The sequence below is a fragment of the Sceloporus occidentalis genome, unplaced genomic scaffold, assembly GCF_023333645.1.
Source record: "Sceloporus occidentalis isolate IW3139 unplaced genomic scaffold, rSceOcc1.0.p SCAF_38, whole genome shotgun sequence".
NCBI classification, from domain to species: domain Eukaryota; kingdom Metazoa; phylum Chordata; class Lepidosauria; order Squamata; family Phrynosomatidae; genus Sceloporus; species Sceloporus occidentalis.
The window spans coordinates 3,098,990-3,111,670 of record NW_028317018.1 but is presented as its reverse complement, the minus strand read 5'-3'; the positions used below and the strand labels follow the sequence as shown (position 1 = coordinate 3,111,670).

At 37.4% G+C, this 12,681-nt stretch overlaps 1 protein-coding gene across 1 annotated transcript in view; it reads right to left on the bottom strand.

The window, feature by feature from the left end:
- Positions 1–6,663: 6,663 nt before the first annotated feature.
- LOC149290636 (glutaminase kidney isoform, mitochondrial-like) overlaps positions 6,664–12,681 on the bottom strand; it is a 36,491-nt gene continuing 30,473 nt past the window's right edge. The window contains exons 9-12 of the mRNA XM_089488382.1: positions 10,626–10,687; positions 8,809–8,885; positions 7,414–7,477; positions 6,664–6,820 (exon numbers count right to left, since the gene is read on the bottom strand). Of these exons, the coding sequence (XP_089344508.1) occupies positions 6,664–6,820; positions 7,414–7,477; positions 8,809–8,885; positions 10,626–10,687 (360 nt within the window). The remainder of the gene's footprint in view (positions 6,821–7,413; positions 7,478–8,808; positions 8,886–10,625; positions 10,688–12,681) is intronic.

The following is a 12,681-nucleotide window of genomic DNA, read 5'->3' as shown; positions in this document are numbered from 1 at the left end:
GTACTGCTAGGTTTTGTTAACATTTTTTTGTTATTTTTAATTATTTTTGGTCTTTCCCATTGATAAATAGGTCTGTATATACAAGGAGATAATCGTATCCCTCCAAAGGGGAATTTTGCCTGTCCAAGCTAATCTCTGTCTTGTCTTGTTGTAGACATCCATCCAGACTTCAGAGTGCAGACTCCCTTCTACCAATGTCACCGGATGAGTTTGCTGACCTGGCACAATTAGTAGGACCTGCTGAATTTGATACTGTGGTAGGTAGTGTGGAAAAGGTACAAAATTTACAATACAAAATTTATGCAGCAGAGGGTCTGCCAACCCCCCTCAGGTCAGCTGCTTAAGGCTTATTTGGATTAGGCTAGAATACACTACTGATGAGCAGGGTAGTCAACTATTATTGAAACGCTGTATCATTTGATACCAAGTTAAATTACATTTTAACATACTGTATATGTAAACATTTTTTCAACAGATGGCTTCCTATTAACAGCTAAAAATCTGCAGCTGAATGAACATAGCATTTCTACATCGGGTACAAGCTTATAGTTGTAAAACTGCTCATCGTAATGCTCCAGAAACTGATGAACTATCGAAGACACATATTTAGGCGTTTAAATGATTATCTTGATAGTTTGTTGCATGTCTCAAATTTATATAGACATCTACTGGAGAAAATGTAACTTGGAACTGGTCTAGAAACACATAGTGAAACACATCACCTTTTTGTTATAAATAACTAATTAGTACCACATAGCGACCAATAATTGTTGCATTTGGTGGACATTTAACAATACTCGGTGATGTGTTACATGCATTTGCTAAAAGCATAGCAAGTCCATGACCACGTGGATAATGCCTAAAGCTCTGTTCTTCTCAGCAACATTGTTTTTTTCAGATTACAAACAAAACATGCAAAAAAGAATTGTTTATGCCAATGGCCCAAAATCTTCAAGTGAGAATGGCCCAGGGTGGCTTTACAATTCCATGCCCTGTCTGGTTTCATGTTGAGTGTATACTAAAGCACATTTTACATGCATTGTGAGGGGGGCCTCTGGCAATTTTTACCAGCAAGAAGGGCTGAGGTAGCCCTCCATAATGCATAGTTCAGATGGGTGACTTCACACTAGAGCTGACAAGGATACACACTCTGCCCTACTAGATTTGAAGATGGCACTACTAGAGCTTTTCCTTGTGGTTACCATTCTACAAGTAGACCCAAGGAGCATAAAATAAAATGTCTTGTGAACCAGTTAAGGGCTGGTTGGTGTGTACTCAGTGGGTTGTCTGACAACTGTGCTTTGGGACCCTATATGACTTAGGGCCATGTCACTAAACTTGCCCCATACCCTCCCAGGCTCCCACGGGAAGCTTATTAGGATTTCAATATATATATCCCTGTATACATGTCAGTAAAACGTTAAATTATTAAAATTTGTATTTAATTCACAGGCACATATTAATTGTGACTGCCTTTTCCAAAGAAATACAGAGCAACACAAACTCCTCCACCCCCATAGGGTTATGTATAAATGTGATATAAGTGGTCTTCTCACTACAGCAACCAATGGTATAGTCTAGTCAGCGGTTGTTTCATTGCTTACTATGGTGATAAGTCCCCTTTTAATAAAGTCCATAAATGGTTAAGCATGTGAAATATAAAATGTATTTAAAATGTATTTTTTAGGATGGCCTATGGTGTAAGCATTAATGTCTCTATTGCAACATTTTTGTATCCTGATGCCAATTTTGCTACATGACGGATATTAAACATTTGTCTTCTATATTCACACAACGGAATTATGATTTTTTTTTTTTGTTGTGTGTGTTTTTTGAAAGGTACTCACTGTGATTTAAAGACTATGCTTTCTGAAAACATTATATGATGTCTCAGCACTTAAAAACAAATCTCATTGACGATGAAGGCACAGCAGACATTAGCAAAGTGTGAAACACAATCCTAATTTTTTACCCATGAATAACTCTGTTCAAATATCACAGATGGTCCCAGGAATGTGATTCCAAAATGGATCTGTTCCAAATGATTTAACTGTCTCGGTGCTACAAGGGTTGCCAATGTACCAAAAACAACTTAAAGGGATAAACAACAAACACATATGTTGATTTTGAACAGTTTTATTGTGTGTGTTAAGTCAAAAATTCATCTTACATTGTCATGTTCTCCTTGTGAAAATTCAGCCATTGACTCCGCTGAACTTCAACATAATATGGGGAATTAAAACAATGCAATTTAAGCAGAATACACAATGTCTATAAGAAACATTGAAATCTGTTCTAACACAATTACCATATTATTAACTATTAATAATAGCTATATATATATAGACCCCATTACAATATTAGCTTCTTGTCCATAAAACCACATTATGTCTTAGCCATTTATCCTAGCCATTTTCATATGGTTACATTCTACCAAAGACATAACTGTTACAAGCAGTGTTGAATGGGTCAATCATTTGACTTAGCGAATGACCTTGAAATGCATTAATGGCATAAATAGATTTAAAAATACACTAAGGCTTTAAATATAGAAAATGAAAATTTTTTATGCTCTCAGTTCTTAAATTCAACTGAAATGTGATGCTTAAAATGTGGGGCAAAATGCACACTAATAGTCAATTTTTGCATATTACAAATAATAACAATATGAAATCTGGTAATTATTGTTGTAAAATCATAGTGATGATCGGATGTCTTCAAGATAGATTTTTTGACTACTTCCGGAAATGTCATACGGTCAGGAATACAGTGGCCTGGTACCCTTTATTGACATATATTATTTATAATGTCCAACTGTGATCGTATGCCTGTAATCATTAGGTCTCTAGATTCGATGATACATTCCAAATATATAAAGATTGTAGAAGAGCACCTGTCATTTATATTATCTATAGTTTATTAAATAGTGTTGTAGCTCAGCTACAGGAAATTTATCACAACTATTATTATTATTATCATCAACTATTTTTGATAAATGAAAAATATAACAATTAGCAATATATAACTTACAAATATTGATAGTCTGTTTACCATTGACATATTCAAAATAGTCTAATACAGGGCAAAGATATGAAAAATTTATTTAGTGGCAGACAAAGTAATTGGCTACATAAATTGTGACAATTTGTATTTTCATGATTATGACTGCTTTAAACAACTGAGTGGCTTTGAGCTACATGCCCAGTTGAAGGAAGATAGAACCTGGAGTCACAATAGTCACCCATTGTGCTGTACCATTAAAACAAACAAGGTGAAGGATCATTTGTAGCCTATATTGGTATTATATTACTTATAATCAAGTTTTTTTCAAAGTGACCAAATGTACAATTCACTGATGTGCAAATATAATTTGTTAATCTGCGTCTAACAATTTAGTCAATCATCTTGGCTGCTTACTAAATAAACCCCTTTGTGACAGCCAATGCATACACAATACTAAAACTAACATCACCACAATACTCCTCTAGCAATGTTTAAATCTTTTGAAGACTTTTTCCAAGGTATCTGTGCCTAAATATAATTTGTGAACATATAGATTATATGTACTATTACAATCTTGCGAGTTTTAATCTAATCCATTTGGTGTATAAATAAAAAGGACAAGATACGTAAATCAAGAAGTCATCTGAGAATATTCCTCTTTATAATATTTAAAATAAAAATAAATACTTATAGTGCATTAATTTTAAAAAGACTATTGTACTTTGGTTATCTATCTTCCCTGGTAATAATGAAATTGCAACATATCTCATTGGTTGTGCTAATTAAATGTAGGGAACAAGCACAACAGATACATTCAGCTATTGTTACAATATGGTATGTTAGGAAGTAGCAAATCTTATTACATTGTGTCTTAGGTATTGGACCTTTTCTAAAGCAGTGTATTTCTTTTGTCATGTGTACCTAGTACGAGTTATTGTTATTACTTCTGCATCATCCAGTTTGGTGTGGTGAAATTACTTAAGGAAACTGAATTTTTCTAAAAAACACTCTGGACCGATAGATATAGACTAATAAAAACATGATCTGGTACAAACTGGGCATTGCACATTCACAAGCACAGCAAATTCATTCACTTACTAAGCACAATATAATACACACTAGGAATGCTTTGCTGTTAGCCAGCTGCTACAACAACCTTGACTTGGATAGCGATCCAGTAACTAAAGAAAGAGCTGCCCTGTAAATTAAGAGGATGATAACAGAATCAGGAAAGTAAGTGATAGCCTTAGTTAAATATACGCTTTAAGCTATACATTATTAACGGCATCATTGGTCATCTCTACATATTTAATGCTGAGCAGCATTCTACACTGCACACATGAAGAAAAACGGCACAGAGTAATTCTCGAACTGGAGGATTCTCCAGATTTGGCTTAGGTGTCCTGGTTGTGGCAGGTGATTACCATTCCTCCGGGGCTGCCCTTTGATCTTTATGCAAGAGAACCATGCTTAGCTCCTACCAGTATCTTCCTGTTCTGCATTTTTTTCTCCCAAACAAAGCAAGTGACATTCATGGGTGGCTAGCCTGACCAATCGAGCAGGTAGAAATACCTGGGAAGGTTTGAAGGTATGCTAACCCGGCAGAAAAGGACTGTTCCGTAATAAAAAAAGCTCAAGGAGCAAAGTTAAGTACCAGCACAGTAACACACTGTACTGTCCTCTGGCCTTTGAAGAAATGGGAAAACATGTATCACCTACAGCTGAGTTTCGCAAACATCTGTCCATAAATCCCCCTAACGGGGCAGGTTTTCTGGGAATTATTCTCTTAATTTTGTGTGACCAAAATTAAGATGGACAGAGTGGAACAAAAATATGCATCATTCACACATCCAAATTCTGTCCAGACAGATGAGGACAACATGCCGACAACTATGTTGAAGCTACTTATATAACTGCATAAACATATCCCGCATTTTGGATAAACACAGCTAGTCAGCTTACTTACTTAAATTAGCAAGTACCAAAGACACAGACATGTATTGCCCACAATGTGCTCATCTTTGGAGAGCCACAAAGCCTGTACTTTCTGTGGGCCCCCAAATATATTGTAAGTAAACCCTGTCCTGTGAAATAACGCTTGGTGTTTAGCATTTGTCCTCAGTTATAGCTTCATAAAAAGCCTTAGGAGTAAACTTGTAATGCAAAAAAAAAAGACATTTTGTTTAAACAACTGGACTGTTAAATGCATTCTATGCATCTGTCCTCTTTAGTTCTGGCACAGGCAAGTCGAAACCTTTAAATTTTGCCCAGAATATATGAATAATCAGTCGAACTCCTGAAGATCAGTGACATTCGGTGTTACTTGCCTAGAGTATAACACTATATATCAGCATGCTGATTATTGCCAAAATAAAGCAATTCGAGGGGAAAATGCTACAATGGAGCAACCACCATAGAAGTAAATGGAATGTTTCTGCTGATTGCTCAAGATGTAGTATTTTGCAACAAAATTGCAACAGTATTTTCTTGATCAATATGACTACCTCTTCTGTAGCCCATAGAAGGAAAAATTAAATACTGTGAACGCTAGTGCTGACATTTGATCAACATAAATCCTAAATACTATATTCACACATTCACCAAAGCTATATAAAATATTGTTGCTCAATACCGTACACAAGTCATCATAAGCATCGACACTGAACAAAACAACTGGTCTCCCAACCTCGATAATCAAATAGCTCTTTTAGTCTGATACCATCTTGGACACTGGCAGATCTGTTAAGAATGCTAGGAAAGCAGTTTACAGGACTGGCTTTCCCACTAGTCATGATGGACATGTTCCTATGGCACCATCTTTTTAGATGCTACGCGAAGGATGAAGTGGTGGGGTAAACTGTCACCTCACAAGGCCCATTCAAGTTTCTGCCTACTTTTAGACGGATGAGCCAGTCATCTATAGGTCTTTGGGCACATTAAGTGCAAAGCTGGCCCTGTCTATAAAGCATACTTTTGACTTCAGTATTATGCTATTGCACATTGTTGATCCAGTAAACCATTATGGTACCTAAATATGGAGTGAAAACAAAATATTCGGCTCAGAAAGCTTCATGAGAAAGTGCCTTGCTTTGAATTAAAAGTTTCTATATTGAAAAATGTGCAGCAAATGACTGACACATTAACTACAACAGACTCAATGAAAAGCAACAAATACATACAGTCTTACAATATAGGCAGGCGTCAATCACAATAAGCACATTACCAGTTCATGTAAAAGCTCTAGCTCACTGTGCGGTCTATCCAGTCACAAAAACAAATATCACAAGCCACTACTTTAAATTACATTCTAACATTTCCTAGGTGATACCTAAAAGTCAGTTTCTACGTCAAGAACAAAACAATGGTGAAGTAAAGTAGGGCAGATGGATGCAGCATAAAACGCATTAGCCCCTTCCTACCATGGATTCCTGATGCCTGTGGAGTCCGCAATGGCAGGGCAAGGGGCTAAAAAGAGAGGCTTTGCCTAGTTGCTTTTTTCCTCAATTTTTATCCTGAGCGTCCAACTTGAAAAATAACACTGAAACACAAAGACTTCATCTAAAATATACATCAACGTTATGAAAAAAAGTATCACACACTCTTTATCAGCTCCTACAGCTTAAACAAGTGCAAATACATGAAGATTGCTTCAGCTGAGAGTTATAACAACCCATCCAGGTTCTTCTGAACTGTCTGCTCTTGCTTCTCTTGGTTTGGCTCATCACGGGGGTTATAATTGTTTTGGTATTCTTGGAGAATTTTAACAACATCATGGTGTCCAAAATGCATAGCTTCATCCATAGGTGTATTATTCCATCTGTAAAAACACATACACACACAGCTTTATGATGTAATTAATGCTTGACTTGAGTTTGAATGAATCCACGATAACTGTGCACTACAAAAAAGGTCTGGAGAAGATGAAATGTTCCTCTCCTCTGGATCAATGTATACTTGAGTTGATTGTGGACCACTTTATAATATGCAATAAACAAGACAAATCCAGGATCAGGTACTCATGACTATCAATATTTTAGTCCAGGCATCTAATAAAGTTCTGCTTTTTAATGAGCTGTGTTATTTGTTCATAAGAATTCAATATTTGATACCTTTTATCGATCTATTTTACCCTATAAAGGATGTACTGTCAATAAGCCTTACAAACACAGGTGTCAGTGAATACATAGCCAGGTAAACCTGAGTGGGCTTGATCACAAAGCCTGGATCGCCTACATAAAATAGAGCATCTGTTTATGCATCACAAAGGACACAGGGAGATGAGGCATTTAGGCATTTTATCCTCTCCTCCCAACGAGCCATTAAGTGTTGTGAGTTTCAGATGTCTGTTAGCTAGAAATGTACTGACACTATGGTATCTTATGATTCTATTAATAACTTTAGAACACTTACCTGTCTTTTGGAAAAGGATTTACTTTGCAGGCCTCCAAAAGAAATCGTACAACTTCTACGTGACCTGTAATATAAAAAAGCGGTTATTATGCAGTACATATCAAAAACGTTTGAAATCCAAAATATTTACACCATTGTAATGTTGCAAAGCAATTGATTCAGTATAGACAAGTGTATTTCAAACTCAAAGAGTAATAAAGCATTAGTGGTTCTTGTATTTGCTCTTTACACAGTATAAAATTAAATGGTCAAGCCATGATTAGTGATGTTTGGGAAATGGACGTTTAAAACATAAGAAGCCCTCTCATAGTCTCAGAAGCATCTGCAAAATCCTTTTATGAGCAAGGCATATACAATTGATTATTTATATGTGCTTTCAGCAACCTTTTTATGAATTGGCACTGATATTTAGTATTTAGGGTCACAAGACTCTCTGTGTATACTTACTTTAAAAAACACGTGTGTGTGTGTGAACATGCATGTGTACTTGTCTGTGAGCATGCATGTGTACTTGTGTGTGAGCATACATGTGGGTGAGCATGCATGTGTAATTGTGTGTGTGAGCATGAATGTGTAATTGTGTGTGTGAGCATGAATGTGTAATTGTGTATGTGAGCATGCTTGTGTACTTGTGTGTGTGAGCATGTGTACTTGTGTGTGTGAGCATGCATGTGTACTTGTCTGTAAGCATGAATGTGTAATTGTGTGTGAACATAATTGTGTAGTTGTGTGGGTGAGCAAGCGTGTGGGTGAGCATGCATGTGTAATTATGTGGGAGAATGCATGTGTATGCATGTGTAAGCATGCATGTATACGTGTGTGTGTGTGTAAGCATGCATGTATATGTGTGTGTATGTAAGCATGCATGTGTAATTTAGTGTGTAAACACCCATGTGTAATTTTGTGTGTGTGTAAGCACCCATGTGTAATTGTGCGTGTGCATGCCCGTGTAATTGTGTGTGTGAGAGCATGCATGTGCATTTGTGTATGTGAGAGCATGGATATGTAATTGTGTGTGTGAGCATGGATGCATAGTTGTGTGTGTGAGCATGGATGCGTAATTGTGTGTGAGCATGGATGTGTATTGGTGTGTGTGTGAGTGAGCTTGGATGTGTAAGTGGGTGAGATAGAGTGTGTTAGAATGAATGTGTACGTGTGTTTTAGTGAGTATGATAAAGTGTGTGTAATCTGTGTAAGTGTGTTTGCATATGTGTGCCAGAGTGTATGTTGAAAGGGGAGGGAGACAAGGGGCAAACATGGCACACTCCAGCTGTTGGGGACACCGGGACCATTTTCGCATCAGGGCCCTGTGGTTTCTAGTTATGCCCTTAATCAACATCATGTGAGAAAACTATCATATCAACAAGGGATTTTTAATGTGAGAGGACCAAGTACCTTCTGCTGAAGCAACGTGCAGAGCTGTACGAGAATCATAGTCACGTTGTTCCATATCCATTGCTGACAGAGCAAACCTACACAACACAAGATTGGAAGAGAATGAGCACAGTGGAGCTGGAAAAGAGAACAGGGTGTTCAATAAAAAGTCCAGTAGCTCACTGCATGATTTACTGAAGCAACCATAAAAAAAAAAAAAAAAAAAAAAAGTCATTGTTCGACATATATATATATATATATATATATATATATATATATATATATATATATATATATATATATATATATATATATAATGTTCTATGATTTATTAAGCTAAATTTAAGCTTTTTTAAACATCTGGCTTGCAGTACAAAAACAAGTGATTTCACATTATGTGTATATTATCTAGGATGATGGCTGAAACAACAAAGTGTCAGACTCACAAAACAGGGAAAGGTCAGACGAATGAAGTGATTAATATAGAGATAAAACAAACTTTACAATGGTACATTTGTGCTACCTAACTAAAATAAATACAATAAAATAAAACAATATTTAAGGAGCACATGGTATTTTGCAAAGGCATGTGTGCACTCATGTTAAATCTCTCGTCCCACTTTTTCTGCTGAATTTTTCCACTCGAATGCCAAACTCTTCCCTGTAAAGATTTTTTATGTCACGCTTTACCTCCTTTATAATTTTTTTATGAAAATATATGAAAATAAATGATGGGCCACTGAAACCGAAAGAGCTTCTTTAAAGATGTTGTGCTGTTTTATATGACAAAGCCATCAGTAGAAAACTAATTAGGATATCAATTTAATTAAATTATTTGCGTAACAAGTCAGATAACTCCATTCATTGAGAGCATTTGAAAGATACTTTCTCTGGCCAGATGACACTACATGAATGTAGACAGTGATATGGTTGCTGTGAGTCGCTGCTCCTGCAGTTAAAAACTTTGTCTGCCTTAACTAGATATTGATTTGTGGTGAAAATATCTATCCAAGAATAAGTTCAGTATGAGAGGACAGACATAAGACATTATCTATGCAGATACAAAATGTTTCTGCATTTGAAAACGAAATGTGTCTTATTTATTTATTTAACATGTCTTCACTTGTCATAACCAATTTGATCTGTACTTATGCTGCACAGATGCTGGAAACCTGGGCTGGACTGGCATACCGGGATACTGGGAAACTTCCCAGTAGGCTGCTTTCCTTGGGACCGGTCTTGCGGTCGCCCATCCAGTTAAATGCCGCCAATGCTGCTGTAGGAGCAAAAGAGATCTGTGCCATCTGATGAAAACATCTCCTATTCAAACTGGTCCTTCCTCAGCCCCCCCTCTTACATTTTTCGCTTTACATTTTTTTTTAGGAGAGCTACACGTTTATTTACGGTATTGACTACCCACTGTGAAAGCAATTTCTCTGTTTTAAATAACTTTGCTTACAGTGGTTTATTTAAATACTTTTGGAAATGGTTAATTTCAATCTTAAAATATTTTTTCGCATCATTTGAACTATACCAATTCTCTCACAGTTGGTCATTATATGATGTCTTGGGCTGCAGTGATATTAAACATATACTAAGTTTTCATATGTAACTTATTTATGACTAATGTGTTTTTTAAATAAACTTTAGAATGCAGGCTTGTTCCTATTCGAAACAAAAAATATTGGGGCCAGAACACGACATGTGCTGTGTGTCCACAAGCATCACTTGCTTAGAAACAAGACAATTTCAAGTGGAGCTACAAACTAAAATCATAAAAACTGGAAAAAACTAACATATAAACAAACAAAAATAGCCAACTTTGTCTTTCAATGTACCTTCTCAGGGCAGAAACATCTCCTGTGTATGCAGCAAATAGAAGGTTTATGACCGATTTCACCTGTGAAAAGACACAAAACACAATGTCAGAAAACAAAATAAACATTTGTGTATATATATAATCATCCATGAAGTTAACAGCAATAGAAATGAGAGACCTACTGAAAACACAGTGGAACTGTTACCTACATAATATTTGGCTAGTTAATTTAGCTAGCCAACCTGTGTTTGTCAATGTAACTCTACTATGAATATTAACCAATGGTTATTTTATACTCGTGTTAATTAAGATGTTCAAATATATCAAAGTAGTAAAAACATGGAAGCCTGACAAATCACACAACCGACAAGTGTTTCCATGCCATAGCCATTTCCCTTTGCTATTGTGTAGAAAGAATAATAATTTATTCAGCTTAACATACTTCTTCCTTGAATGTTCGAGGACAACCCCAGAATAATTTGTTTGTTTTAATAGCTGCATTTCCGCTTAGGAAAATATTAATCATTTTTGCATGCTCAACATTTACCAAGTTGCTCTAAATATGGCTGTTTGAATTTGTGTTTTTCCCAGTGAAAACAACCGCTGTATTCTCTCCCTCCATCCTTCTCTATACAGACATTTAATAATGCTTCTCAGTTACATTTACTTCACATTAGGGCTGCAACTAACGATTATTTTCATAATCGATTAGTTGGCCGATTATTTTTTCGATTAATCGATTAATCGGATAAAAAAATGAATGTAAATTTTTCATTTATTTAAAATAATTTAATAAACAAATTGTTAAATACAAACATCAGAATAAAAAAAAACTTTGATAAAATACATTTCTTGTCTTTATTTCCCAACCAGCCCCCCCCAATTTATGCACGTTTGAGCCCAGGCTTGCCACGCTGCCTCCCACATATGCCACGCCACGCTGCCTCCCACATATGCCACTCCACGCTGCCTCCCACATATTCCACTCCACGCTGCCCCCCACATATACCACTCCACGCTGCCTCCCACATATACCACTCCACGCTGCCTCCCACATATGCCACGCCACGCTGCCTCCCACATATGCCACTCCACGCTGCCTCCCACATATGCCACTCCACGCTGCCTCCCACATATGCCACGCTGCCTCCCACATATGCCACGCTGCCTCCCACATGTGCCACTCCACGCTGCCTCCCACATATACCACTCCACGCTGCCTCCCACATATGCTACGCTGCCTCCCACATATACCATTCCACGCTGCCTCCCACATATACCATTCCACGCTGCCTCCCACATATGCCACTCCACACTGCCTCCCACATATGCCATTCCACGCTGCATCCCACATATGCCACTGCACGCTGCCTCCCACATATGCCACTCCACCCCCACATATGCCACTGTGCCTGATACGCCTTATACCCCCTGATACACCACTCCATCCTCCCCAGACATGCCACACTACCTCCCAGACATGCCACGCTGCCCTCCCCACATATGCCACTCCAGTCTACCCCCAGATATGCCACTGTGGCCCCAGATATGCCTTATACACCCTGATACACCACTCCGTCCTCCCCAGACATGCCACACTGCCCTCCCCACATATGCCTTATATACCGTATATGCCTTATACCCCCGGATATGTCTCTCCGTCCTCCCCTGATATGCCTTATACCCCCCAGATATCTCATGGTGCCCTCATAGAGTCACAGACCCGTTCACATCACACTGACATCATACTTTTTTAAATAAGTACTGGGTTAATCTTCACTGCCCCAGGATTTAGATTCCCCTTAGTTTGGCCCCCCTTTATCTCTAACTGCACCTTAAGTTAACTTTATTAAATTAATCAAATTAACCCTCAGTCCTCATCATTAAATTAACCCTAAACACCCCATTAACCATAACTACCCCTAAATTAACTCTAAATACCCCATCAAAACAACTACCCTAAATTAACCCTAAACACCCCATTAACCATAACTGCCCCTAAATTAACCCTAAACACCCCATTAACCATAACTGCCCCTAAATTAACCCTAAACACCCCATTAACCACAGCATCC